The sequence below is a fragment of the Dendropsophus ebraccatus genome, chromosome 1 (genome assembly GCF_027789765.1).
Source record: "Dendropsophus ebraccatus isolate aDenEbr1 chromosome 1, aDenEbr1.pat, whole genome shotgun sequence".
In the NCBI taxonomy this organism is placed as follows: domain Eukaryota; kingdom Metazoa; phylum Chordata; class Amphibia; order Anura; family Hylidae; genus Dendropsophus; species Dendropsophus ebraccatus.
In genome coordinates this window covers 77,031,168-77,043,434 of record NC_091454.1, presented here as the reverse complement: position 1 = coordinate 77,043,434, position 12,267 = coordinate 77,031,168, and the positions used below count along the sequence as shown (strand labels likewise).

General features: G+C 44.3%; 1 protein-coding gene across 1 annotated transcript in view; it reads right to left on the bottom strand.

The window, feature by feature from the left end:
* C1H12orf75 (chromosome 1 C12orf75 homolog) overlaps positions 1-12,267 on the bottom strand; it is a 39,486-nt gene that overhangs the window by 5,419 nt on the left and 21,800 nt on the right. Inside the window, exons 2-4 of the mRNA XM_069973768.1 lie at positions 5,749-5,773; positions 4,408-4,443; positions 2,136-2,206 (exon numbers count right to left, since the gene is read on the bottom strand). Of these exons, the coding sequence (XP_069829869.1) occupies positions 2,136-2,206; positions 4,408-4,443; positions 5,749-5,773 (132 nt within the window). The remainder of the gene's footprint in view (positions 1-2,135; positions 2,207-4,407; positions 4,444-5,748; positions 5,774-12,267) is intronic.

The following is a 12,267-nucleotide window of genomic DNA, read 5'->3' as shown; positions in this document are numbered from 1 at the left end:
AACTGCGCTGTGTGGGATCCCCCCTGTAGGTAGGATCCCCTGCTGTGCCCCCTGTATGTAGGATTCCCAGCTGTGCCCGCATGAGCTAATAATGCCCCTAGAGGTGGCCCCCATGCACTAATAATGCCCCCAGAGGTGCCCCCATGCACTAATAATGCCCCCAGAGGTGCCCCCATGCACTAATAATGCCCCCAGAGGTGCCCCCATGCACTAATAATGCCCCCAGAGGTGCCCCCATATACTAATAATGCCCCCAGAGGTGCCCCCATATACTAATAATGCCCCCAGAGGTGCCCCCATATACTAATAATGCCCCCAGAGGTGCCCCCATATACTAATAATGCCCCCAGAGGTGCCCCCATATACTAATACTGCCCCCAGAGGTGCCCCCATATACTAATAATGCCCCCAGAGGTGCCCCCATATACTAATAATGCCCCCAGAGGTGCCCCCATATACTAATAATGCCCCCAGAGGTGCCCCCATATACTAATAATGCCCCCAGAGGTGCCCCCATCTACTAATAATGCCCCCAGAGGTGCCCCCATATACTAATAATGCCCCCAGAGGTGCCCCCATATACTAATAATGCCCCCAGAGGTGCCCCCATATACTAATAATGCCCCCAGAGGTGCCCCCATATACTAATAATGCCCCCAGAGGTGCCCCCATATACTAATAATGCCCCCATACACTAATAATGCCCCCAGAGGTGCCCCCATACACTAATAATGCCCCCAGAGGTGCCCCCATGAACTAATAATGCCCCCAGAGGTGCCCCCATGAACTAATAATGCCCCCAGAGGTGCCCCCATGAACTAATAATGCCCCCAGAGGTGCCCCCATACACTAATAATGCCCCCAGAGGTGCCCCCATACACTAATAATGCCCCCAGAGGTGCCCCCATACACTAATAATGCCCCCAGAGGTGCCCCCATACACTAATAAGGCCCCCAGAGGTGCCCCCATACACTAATAATGCCCCCAGAGGTGCCCCCATACACTAATAATGCCCCCAGAGGTGCCCCCATACACTAATAATGCCCCCAGAGGTGCCCCCATACACTAATGCCCCCAGAGGTGCCCCCATATACTAATACCCCCAGAGGTGCCCCCATATACTAATACCCCCAGAGGTGCCCCCATATACTAATAATGCCCCCAGAGGTGCCCCCATACGCTAATAATGCCCCCAGAGGTGCCCCCATACCCTAATAATGCCCCCAGAGGTGCCCCCATACACTAATAATGCCCCCAGAGGTGCCCCCCATATACTAATAATGCCCCCATATACTAATAACGCCCCCAGAGGTGCCCCTAAAAAAAACAAACATCTTACTCACCTAATCCGCGCTGTGCAGACAGCAGCTCATCCTCCTCCTCTTCGGGCTCCATCTTGCGAGCCGCAGGGACGGGACTTCCGGCAGACGTGATGACGTCACATCGTCACGCCTGCCGGAGGGGCACATGATCACGGCCCGGCCTCCCATAGGCTGCTGGTATGAAGTGCCGGCAGCCTATGGGAGAGAATACAGGAGGAGGACGCTGACAGGTCCTTCTCCTGTATTCTGATCGCTTCAGGGTGAACACCCGACGCACAGAGTATACACACTATATATATCCCCACTTGTCTCCTACCCTTTTCTATATTTATCTGATTTTTCTATTTATTTAAACACAACAATTCTATATAATCTCTAAACAGTAACCATTGTGTTTTGTGAAGGTCTCCTGATGATCCCAGGGACATATCTGGGTGAAACGCGCAGGGACTTGGTTTGAGACAGAGATACCTGTTTATCGCAATTTTTTTCTGAAGTCTGGTTTTATCTTTATACATCTGGGCTAATTTATCCCTAAGTATACCAGTCTATCAGAGGGTCAACACCCTAGATCTGTTGTGAAGTGCCAATTTCATATGTGTAGAACACTTGTTTTAATACATTTTTTACTTTTAATGCATATCTAATAAAAGTTAGATTTTATACGTGATTCTGGGAAATTAAATATAATTTACACGTATTTGGACCGTGGTTATTGCACGCCCATACGAGGTGGTGCAGGTTCAATAGGACAAATACATAGATTATACATTTGCGTGTATTTTAATTACAAGTAAAAAATAAAGAAATACCTTCTGCTCCCTTTGTGTCGCTACTCGTAGTTGTGTCTGTTGGAAGACCAACATATACTCCTCCATAATTCCTCAAAGAAAATACAGTAAAAACACTAAATACATAAAACATATATATTACCAGAATAAACATTAAAGCATTACTGTCATGTGTAGCAACTTTTGACATCATTATGAGACATGTAAAAGTTACTGATACCATCACGGCTGTATCTCAGGATCAGCAGAGGGTAGTGTGGCGCAGTGCACTGCTCTCCCCGACTGTCAAACAAGTTCTACTCTGTCACATTAAGGCCTTATTACACAGATATTATCTGCCAAATCAGGCAGATATCTCCCCATGTATCAGTCAGCGATCAGCACACAAGCGTGCAAACCATTCAAAATATATTTTGGATTTTCTTACCTCCTGTCTGTTGATTTGGTACTATATTTACCCACTTTCTGACCCATTTCTCTACAACCATTCAGTGTTGTTTTTTCTTGTCACAGTGTGCACTTTAGCGTGAAGAGAACGTGGACCAGTTGTCACCGACCACATAGGGCTGGATGGGCAAGTAGGTAGGGACAGCTGGGGGACCTCGCACTAGGGCTCACTGTGGTGTCTTCCCTAGCTATTCACCCTGTTTATGCATTCCTAACAAACATCCAGACAGTTTAAGAAAGTCTTCAAAAGTTTATAGTACGGCCAAGATTTTTGTGATTTTTCATCTGGCTATATGCCATTTGGATTGTTTATAACCAGGTACTTTTGGATCCTATTTTTCTGATGACGTCAAAAGTTATCACAAATGACATTAAAGCTTTACAAAGGTTGTCCAGCAGGATCATTAAAAAAGGAGAAGATTGGGTAAGAAAATTAAAATAAAATATGGATTTACGTTACTAATCCACCACCATTGCTTTTCTAAATCTCAGTCCCTCAGACCCTGCTGATTTCTACCTCCTGGCCAAGCATCAATACAAGAGAAAATTGCTAGAAATGAGGTGGTTCACCAATATGGCCTGTGACTGGCAGAGCGGGCATTTTCTGTGTGTCAAGATAGGACAAGGAAGTGGATATCAGTAGAGACTTTTTTTTTTTAAACCAGGCTGCCCTTATTTACAAAGTGAATCCTGGCCTACCACAACCCCTTTTATAATGAATTTTTAAATCAAACATAATACAATTCCAAAAAGTGGTATAGCAAAATTGTTTGACATGTTGCATAAGCATGTCAGATGTTTTAATCAATAGAGTTCTGATTTTTAGAGTGATCCCGGTGAGCTCGCTGCCTTTTCTGTCTCGCTACATTGTAAGACCATGGAAATCGCAGCAAGCCGGGAAAGAAGCACTCAGCTAAATGCTTCACACGGCTTGTTCTAGAGATCCTGGGGACTAAACATCCATCCCAAAATCTGGTAGCCCGTCTCTTTGACACATCAAACGTTTTGCAAGTGACAGGGACACTTTAAGCCTAGGTTCAGACAGTATTTTTTAGCCAAAATCAGAAGTGAAACCTAAACATAGAAAAACTATAATAAAAAAAATAAAAAAAATGTACACCTTTTTCTGTCTTTGTCCCATTCCTGTATTTACCTAAAAATGCTGTGTGTAAATCCAGCATAAACACACAAAAAAACTACCTTGTTGACCATAATAACTAATCAGATTGCTTATTTCATTTTGAATGGGGACACAAAATTTGATCTTAAAGGGCTTATCCAGGCTTATCTGCTTTCAGAAACAGTACCACTTGTCCTCAGTTTCGGTGTGGTTTTACCTCTTCGTTCAATTGACGTGAATAGTGCTGAGTTGTAATACCACAAGAGCTGTGGTGCTGTTTTTGCAAGAAAGTAGCTGTTTTGTATAAGCCTGGATGTCCTCTTCAATGGGAATATGTCATCATGTTCATGATGCCTAACAACTGGACTTGAGGGTAGTCCCTGGCTTCTGCCTGCCCTGCTGACCTTGACTGACAGATCTTTCCCTATACCCAAACATGGAGAGATCTATCAATCAAGACTAATGGGGTGAGGAGAAGCCTCCATTGAACATTCCAATGATGCCTAGTTCAGGAAGCATGAAAATAACGCCAGATTTCTTTTTAATCTGATTGGTTACTACTGGCAACTACTCACCACTTCCTTCATCAGTTTCAAAATGTCTCCCCAACGTTAAGAGGTAAATTATTTACACACATCTGCACTACAGGAATAATTAAAAGCAGGTATACAACCTTACAATATACAAAACTAGAACTGGAAATCTATGAGACATTAGACCATTTACCTGTGCTTTTCCTCTTGAGATGTGGAGTCATCCGACCTATAGATCAGATAAGGCTTGTAACAAATTACTTTTACTCAAGGTGAAATCTAGTACAGTAATGATTTAGATACATCTGGCACCATCACTGGTTTCCAGAATGGCAAGACCATTGAAGGAATGAAGGAGAGTGTGGGTACAACGGCAGATTTCTAAAAACAAATCTCAGTGAACAATGGATACCAGGAACAATTTTTATAACAATATCCTTATGATGCCCGCTTAATAAGTCTCCCCCAAGATGCCACCACCAAAAAACTGATTGAAAAGCACACAGATACGTTAAAGTCTGACTATTGCAGTTCTGACCTCAATATATCAGAAAAATGGTTACCTAACATATTAAAAGTAGCAACCAGCTGCAAATTTGACCGTGACTGAAGAAATAAGAAAAAGCATTTGTAGTGAAACTGTCAGGATGGATCAGAGTACACACAGGTACCGCATAGTCAAGTGTAGTCCTGACACTGTCCCACACCCACTGTCCCTGCCTACTTGGCTCAATGTGTTCTAGGCGACATGGGACAACTCAAGAGGCGTCCCCTATAATACAGGTGGCACAGGGCAGAGACAAATATGAGACAAGGACAAAAATACACAATGGCAGGTGGTTAGCAAGCTATGGTTAAACCAGGAGAGATACCTGTATAGAGTCACCAGACAATAAGCAGGTGTGGTTTGCAATTAAGCTCCATTTACTTCAATGGAACTGGAGTTTCAAAACCCCACCCAAACTGGAGACAACAGTAGGGGGAAAGTGGCCATGGTTTTGTAGCACTGGATAGCCCCTTTAACTGTTAAGGTGTGGTAGAATGCACTCCAGAAAATGCAGGGTGTTAACCAGAATGTGATCTATTAGGTCAGGACAGAATCCACCCATGTTCACACTAGTGAAATGCAGACATGAGAACAACTAGCAAGTACGTAAATTTTACCCCAATGGCCGTAGCTAGCAGCCAGAGCTCGAAACCAAGGGTTTATCAGGTACAATCATAACAGAAACTCAACATTTTATCAGATTTAGGGCTTGTGCACAAAAGCACATTTGCATTCCATATAGAAAAGTAACCATAAAGTTAGTTTATGAGTTAATGTATCCTGATGTTTTCATAGCCAGAGTTTCTCTCTTTTGAAGTCAATAAAAATTCTGACCACATGAAAATTTGTATTTGCTGTGAAAAGTGTGTACATAAGATATAAAACTATCCTTGGAAGGTGTATCAAACATATACAGAATGGATATGGAACAAATGGAATCCATCCAGAACCAGTACAGTAATCCATATGCATACATAACATACTCACACATCCTTTCCAGGATCTTTGCAACCTATAATGTTACAAAAAAAAAAAAAAAAGTCATTTTAGTAACTTCTAGCATACAGGATATCTGAATATCCAAAACATTCCTATTACCATTCTTTGCAGAGTTAGGGGGATCCTTGATCCTACATAGATACAGCAATAACATTTGTTTCCATCATGTTAAAGTCCCATCGAAAATTTTTTATTAAATTATTGTATTGCCCCCCAAAAGTTATACAAATAACCAATAACCAATTATTATGGGAAAAGCCTAAAGTGCTTTTTTCCCCTGCACTTACTACTGCATCAAGGCTTCACTTCCTGGTGATGTCACGGTAACATGGTGATGTCACGACCCAACTCCCAGAGCTGTGCGGGCTGTGGCTGCTGAAGAGCACTGGAGGGACACTGAGCATCCCCTGCCATCATCCTCTCCAGCAGCCACAGGCAGTGCCGGATTAAAGGGAGGGGCACCAGGGGCACGGGCCTCCACCACTTGGGGGCCCCCACCAGCAAGAACCCTTGTAGATCGGTGCTGCTTACCCAGGATATCAGGCTATGTAATAGGACCCTAAAACAGTGGGCAACAGCGCACAGAAAGTGCTGTGTTCTCACATTGCCTTATTAACACGACCACAACGTGGGAATACACTCTGATACTTAGCCCTCCCCGCTCCTGTCTCTAGGGTCTGTCATCTTCCACTGCACTGCACTGCAGCCTCTAGTGACCATCCCGTGTGCAACGGAGGAGGATGCTAAACAATACAGCCAGGAGCAAGGAGGGGTAGGTGCAGTAGCGGTCTTGGGCACCACGCATACCACGCAATTGCGTGGGGCCCCCGACATCCAGGGGGGCCCCGCTCTGGTGCCCAAGACCGCTGCGGCTAACTATGTGCGCTCGTAACGAGCGCACATAGTTACAGGCAGCAGCGGCACTGACAGGGCAGGAGCAATTGGCTCCCTCCCTGTCAGTTACTCTTGTGGCCGCAGGAAGTGTTTTCCCTGCGGTCACAAGAGGCTGCTCTGTGTCTCTGGTGCCGGCGCTCGAGGCGTCGCTGGAGCGCCGGTGCCATGACAACGGGAGAGCGGCCTTATGTGACCGCAGGGGAAACACTTCCAGCCACAAGGGGGAAGAGACGAGAAGAGGAGACGCCGGACCCAGGTGAGTAAAAGTGTTTTTTTTTTGTTTTTTTGTGTGTTTTATATATTGGGGGCCTATATAAAACGGGGGGAGCGCACAGGGGGGCTATATAAATGGGGGGAGCGCACAGGGGGGCTATATAAACGGGGGGAGCGCACAGGGGGCTATATAAACGGGGGGAGCGCACAGTGGGGGTCTATATAAACGGGAGAGCGCACAGTGGGGGTCTATATAAACGGGAGAGCACACAGGGGGGCTCTATATAAGTGGAGGAGTGCACGGGGGCTATATAAACGGGGGGAGCTCACAGGGAGGCTATATAAGGGGGAGCACACAGGGGGGCTATATACAAGTGGGGGAGCTCACAGGGAGGCTATATACAAGTGGGGGAGCACACAGGGGGTATATAAAACTGGGGGCAGCACACGGGGTATATACAACTGGGGGCAGCACACGGGGGTATATACAACTGGGGAGAGCACACGGGGTATATACGACTGGGAGAAGCACACAGGGGGTCTATATAGTATACTGGGGGAGCACACAGGGGGGCTATGTATAACTGGGGGATCACACGTCTATATATAACTGCGGGAGCACACAGGGGGGTCTATATACCACTGGGGACAGCACACAAGAGGTATATACTACTGGGGGCAGCACACAAGTGGTATTTACTACTGTCGGCAGCGCACAAGGGGTCTATATAACTGGGGGCAGCACAAAGCGGTCTTAATTACATTGGGACTGCACAGAAGTGCCTATATGCCTCACTACTATACTGGGGCACAGAACATACCTAATTATTAAGTGGCAGCACAGGGACACCTTTAATCTGTGGGGGCACAGAGGGGCGTAACTACTATATAGACATAGAGGGGACCTAACTACTGTATGTGTTGGAGCCTAAAATATTTCTCTGACAGATTCTGGAGGGAAGATTACCAGCCGGGAGAAGACTTCAAGGTGGCCCAGGCTGGATGGAGAGAGAAAGAAAAAAAGTAAAAGACGCTGATCAGAGAAGACGCCTCCTGTAAGTCACTGGATGTAACTGCACTCTTATAGGGTCTGTAGTGATAGGGGTCATGGTGTGGCAGTATTATCTTATGGCATCATTGGTAATATCTTCCTGTTTTGTTCAGAGCAGTTTTGAGGTGATATGTAATCTCTGTATGGTGGTAGGAGGGTTATAAGAGGACTACTGGGGGGGGCAGCACATGTCGAGGAGGGGGGGCATGGGGGGGCCCCAGACATGACTTTGCTTGGGGCCCCATAAATGGCAAGACCGCCCCTGGGTAGGTGCTAAGTCGCCTACAGCAAGCTGCCATCTGTATAGATCGTGGCATAGTTTATTATATAAATTATTTTTTTTTTGGCGGGGGGGGGGGGGGGGGTTTGTCGCCTGGGGCCTCCACCAACCTTAATCCGGCCCTGGCCACAGGCCACACAGCTCTGGTAGTCAGCTTGTGACATCACCATTTTATCCAGTAAGTGAAGCCTTGATGCAGTAGTAAGTGCAGGGAAAAAAGCATGTTACGTGCATTTCCCGTAATGGCCCTGTTCACACTGAGCAAGAACGTCAGAATTCTGCGGAGAAACTGTCCTCCGCGGAATCCCGCCGTGCTTGGTGTGCTACTTTGAGCGAATGAGAGGGCGCACGCTCCTCCGCTGCCGCCGCTCTATGCTCAGAGTAGTGACATGTAATTTCTTTGAGCAGAGAGGCGAGGAAACAGACACACGCGCGCCCTCTCATTCGGTCAAAGCAGCACACTAAGCATGGCTGGAGTTCCGCCGCGGAATTCCGACATTCTTGCTCAGTGTGAACGAAACCAATAAAAGTATATTGGTAAGTTGTAACTTTCTGGGGGCAATACAATATAATAAAAAATGTTGCTGTACTTCTCCCTTAAATAACAGACAAGAAGCACTTGAAGAACATAGGATAGGCTATTGTACGAGAGAATGTGCATGTCTTTTGTAATGGTTTTTCCCACACTGAAATGATTGCCCAATACTGACTACATTTTCCATTAATCCTCTGGCTTTGCAGGTAGAAGGGGTGGAGTCTCATCACTGCAGCTCATTGGTTAGGCTGCTGGTGCTGAAGTGTTTTCATATCAACTAATTAGGTTCATAAGTGGGTTAGGGTCAGATCACATTGTGTGCAGTTTTGATACATTTTCTTATTTTAAGTGTGCATTTTAGAGAAATATGGCCATGAGGAGAAAGTGATTTGAGTTATAAGATTTTTAAGTGTTTAGTCTGCGTTTGCGTGTTAAATCTTGACTGCATTTTGACTGTTTCTGCAACAATTTTCCAAAATCCAACATTGGGGGTAGCAGGTACGTAACAATATTTCTTACATTTGTCAAATAGCATAAGCCACCGTGAAGAATTTAGTACATCTTCAGACTTCCTGGTCTAAAAGTCCCTAAAAGACTTTCCCAAAGTTGTAAACATACAATTGTCAAAAAATGTTTTTGCATGCTGTGGCATTAACCCTTTGAGGACCAGGCCCAAAATGACCCAGTGGACCGCGCAAATTTTGATCTTTGCGCTTTCGTTTTTCCCTCCTACCCTTCTAAGAGCTCTAGCACTTTCAGTTTTCTATCTACAAGGCCATGTAATGGCTTGTTTGTTACAGGAATAGTTGTACTTTGTAATGGCGTCTTTCGTTTTACCATAAAATGTATGACAGAATCCCAAATATATTATTTATGAAGATATAAATAGGTGAAATCGTAAAAAAGAATGCAATATGGTAATGTTTGGGGGGTTCCTGTGTCTACGTAATGCACTATAAGGTAAAAGCGACGTGATACTATTACTCTATAGGTCAGCCTGAACACACACACATGCAGGTTTACACAGATTCTCTAATGTGTTTATATATATATATATATATATATATATATATATATATATATATATATATATTATACAAAATCGGTAAAAAATTAATAAGTGATCAAAACGTGCGATCTTCACAAATGTAGTATGAATAAAAACTAGAGTTCATGGCGGAAAAAATGACACCTTACATAGCCCCGTAGGCGAAAAAATAAAACTGTTATAAGCGTCACTATAGGCCCATCTTATTAATTAATTGCAAAAAAATTTTAAATTTCATAAATATATATATATATATATATATATATATATATATATATATATATATATATATATATATATATATATATATATATATATTATTTTTTTTTTAAACAAAATCAGTAATCCGCGCACGTTCTTCCCTCTTTTCGTCTAAGCCGTTTGCAATGACGCTACGGTATATTATATGTTATACATTATATGTATATAATGGGAAAGGGGGGTGATTTAAACTTTTATTGGGGGAGGGGGGTTTTGGGGTAGTGTGTTAGTGATATTAACTTTTTTATATACATTTTAAGTCCCATTTGGGGGACTTGTACATTGATTACTTTCATTTTTAAATCACTGCTATGCCGTAGGCATAGCATTGATCAGTGTTATCAGCACTCTGCTCATTGAGCCTGCCTGTGCAGGCTCAGTGACCAGAGCGCCGATCGGACCACACGGAGGCAAGTGAGAGACCTCTGGCGGTCCGTTTTACTGCGGGGGTCCCGATCAGTAAGTGACAGGGGACTCCCCCTGTCACTTACACTTAAACGCCGCGGCCATATAAGGAGTTAATGTCACGCTGCAGCGTGTCATTAACGGTGAGGTGCCGGCTGCAATCAGCAGCCGGCACCTCACCGTTAATGACACGCTGCAGCCCCCACCTGCTATGAAGCGCGCTCCTTGCTATATCGTTCAAATTTAAACGATAATTGTTCTGTGTAATTGCAGGCAACAATCAGAAAATCATTCGTATGTCGTTGATTTATGTGTAATCTGATTTTATTGACAACCATAGAAAAACAGAAATTACATAGCAGATAAAATGCGACAAAAAGCGACCTGCAAGTCACATGGCGTCAGGTATTTTCTTTTATAAAACAGAGGAGATGAAGTAGAAGAAATTACTATCAGAGAACTAAAATGCTCAAATTGACAAAATATAGCATGAAGATTAGCTACTATATATATGCAGGTAAAGAGAAAAGGAAGGATCACAAGAAAAAGAAGCAGAAATTATGGGCAACTGCCCACGCCAAAGATAAGGGAGGGGAGTACGAAAGAAAGGGAAAGGAAATGGGAAGGAAAGGAAGAGGGAAGGAGGAGGGGGAACAGACATCACAACCAACCCAGTATAAAAGCCCAGAAAGCCCAAGGCTTCGGGGAATCATGAACTAACGAGTGAGATCAATGAATTCATCTGAATGAAGGAACAGGCGCCAGGGGAACCACACCTTTTCAAATTTATCAGAACAATCATGGGCCTCAGCAACTTATGGTACTTTTACACGGAGCGATAATTCGCCCGATCGCACGATTAACGTTTTTGAATGAACAATGTTTTTTTTTTTATAACGATCAGCGTTTAGACGGAACGATACATTATAAGGAAAAATCGTTTTGCGATCGCTTAAATCTCACACATAGGTGAAATCGTTGTAAGACCGCTTACACCGAACGATCTGCTTGATCATTCGCTGCAGTTACACGTGCGATTATCGTTCGAATTCGATAGTTATCGTGCAAATTCGAACGATAAATCGTTCCGTGTAAAAGGACCATAACTCCTCCATTCTGCCAAGTTCCTTGAGTTCACCCAGCCACTCCGCAATGGTAGGTATAGCAGGCGTTTTCCAATGACGGGGGATGACAATGGGAGCAGCCATCAAAAAATGCAGCAGAATCCCCTTTTTAGTTGTGGCAATAGAGCCCGGTAGTTTCGACAGTAAAGTCAGCTGGGGAGTATTGGCAACAGTCTTTCCAGAATATGCAGTGTAAATACCTACGACCTTGTCGCAAAAATCGTTAATTCCCGGGGAAAGCCCACAAGATGTGGAGCACGTCACCTGCCTCCGTCAGGTATCGCCAACAACGATCGGAGATCCAGGGTATGCAAAGTTACTGAGCAATAATACCATCGGGAGAGGATTTTTAAATTCTTTTCTTTCGCAGCCATGGAGATACCATGGAAAAGTTCACAAATTTTTTGGAGAGACTGTGTCAAAAGAAATATTAAGATCGCATTCCCACCTATCAAAGAAGGAAGCCCAGTCAGGGTTAGCAGAGCTCACCAGGATCTGATAGAGAACTGAGACACTGTGTAAGATTGCAAAAGAAGAGACCACCAAATTATCGAAATCAGTGAGTGTGGAGGTATAGGTGCCCCGTGGGAAAAGAGCCAGCACAAATGAAACCAGTTGCCCACATTCCAGCCAGGACAACCCATGACCCACCGACTGGGCCTGAAAAAAGACCAGAGGAGAAACAGCATTGCCAGT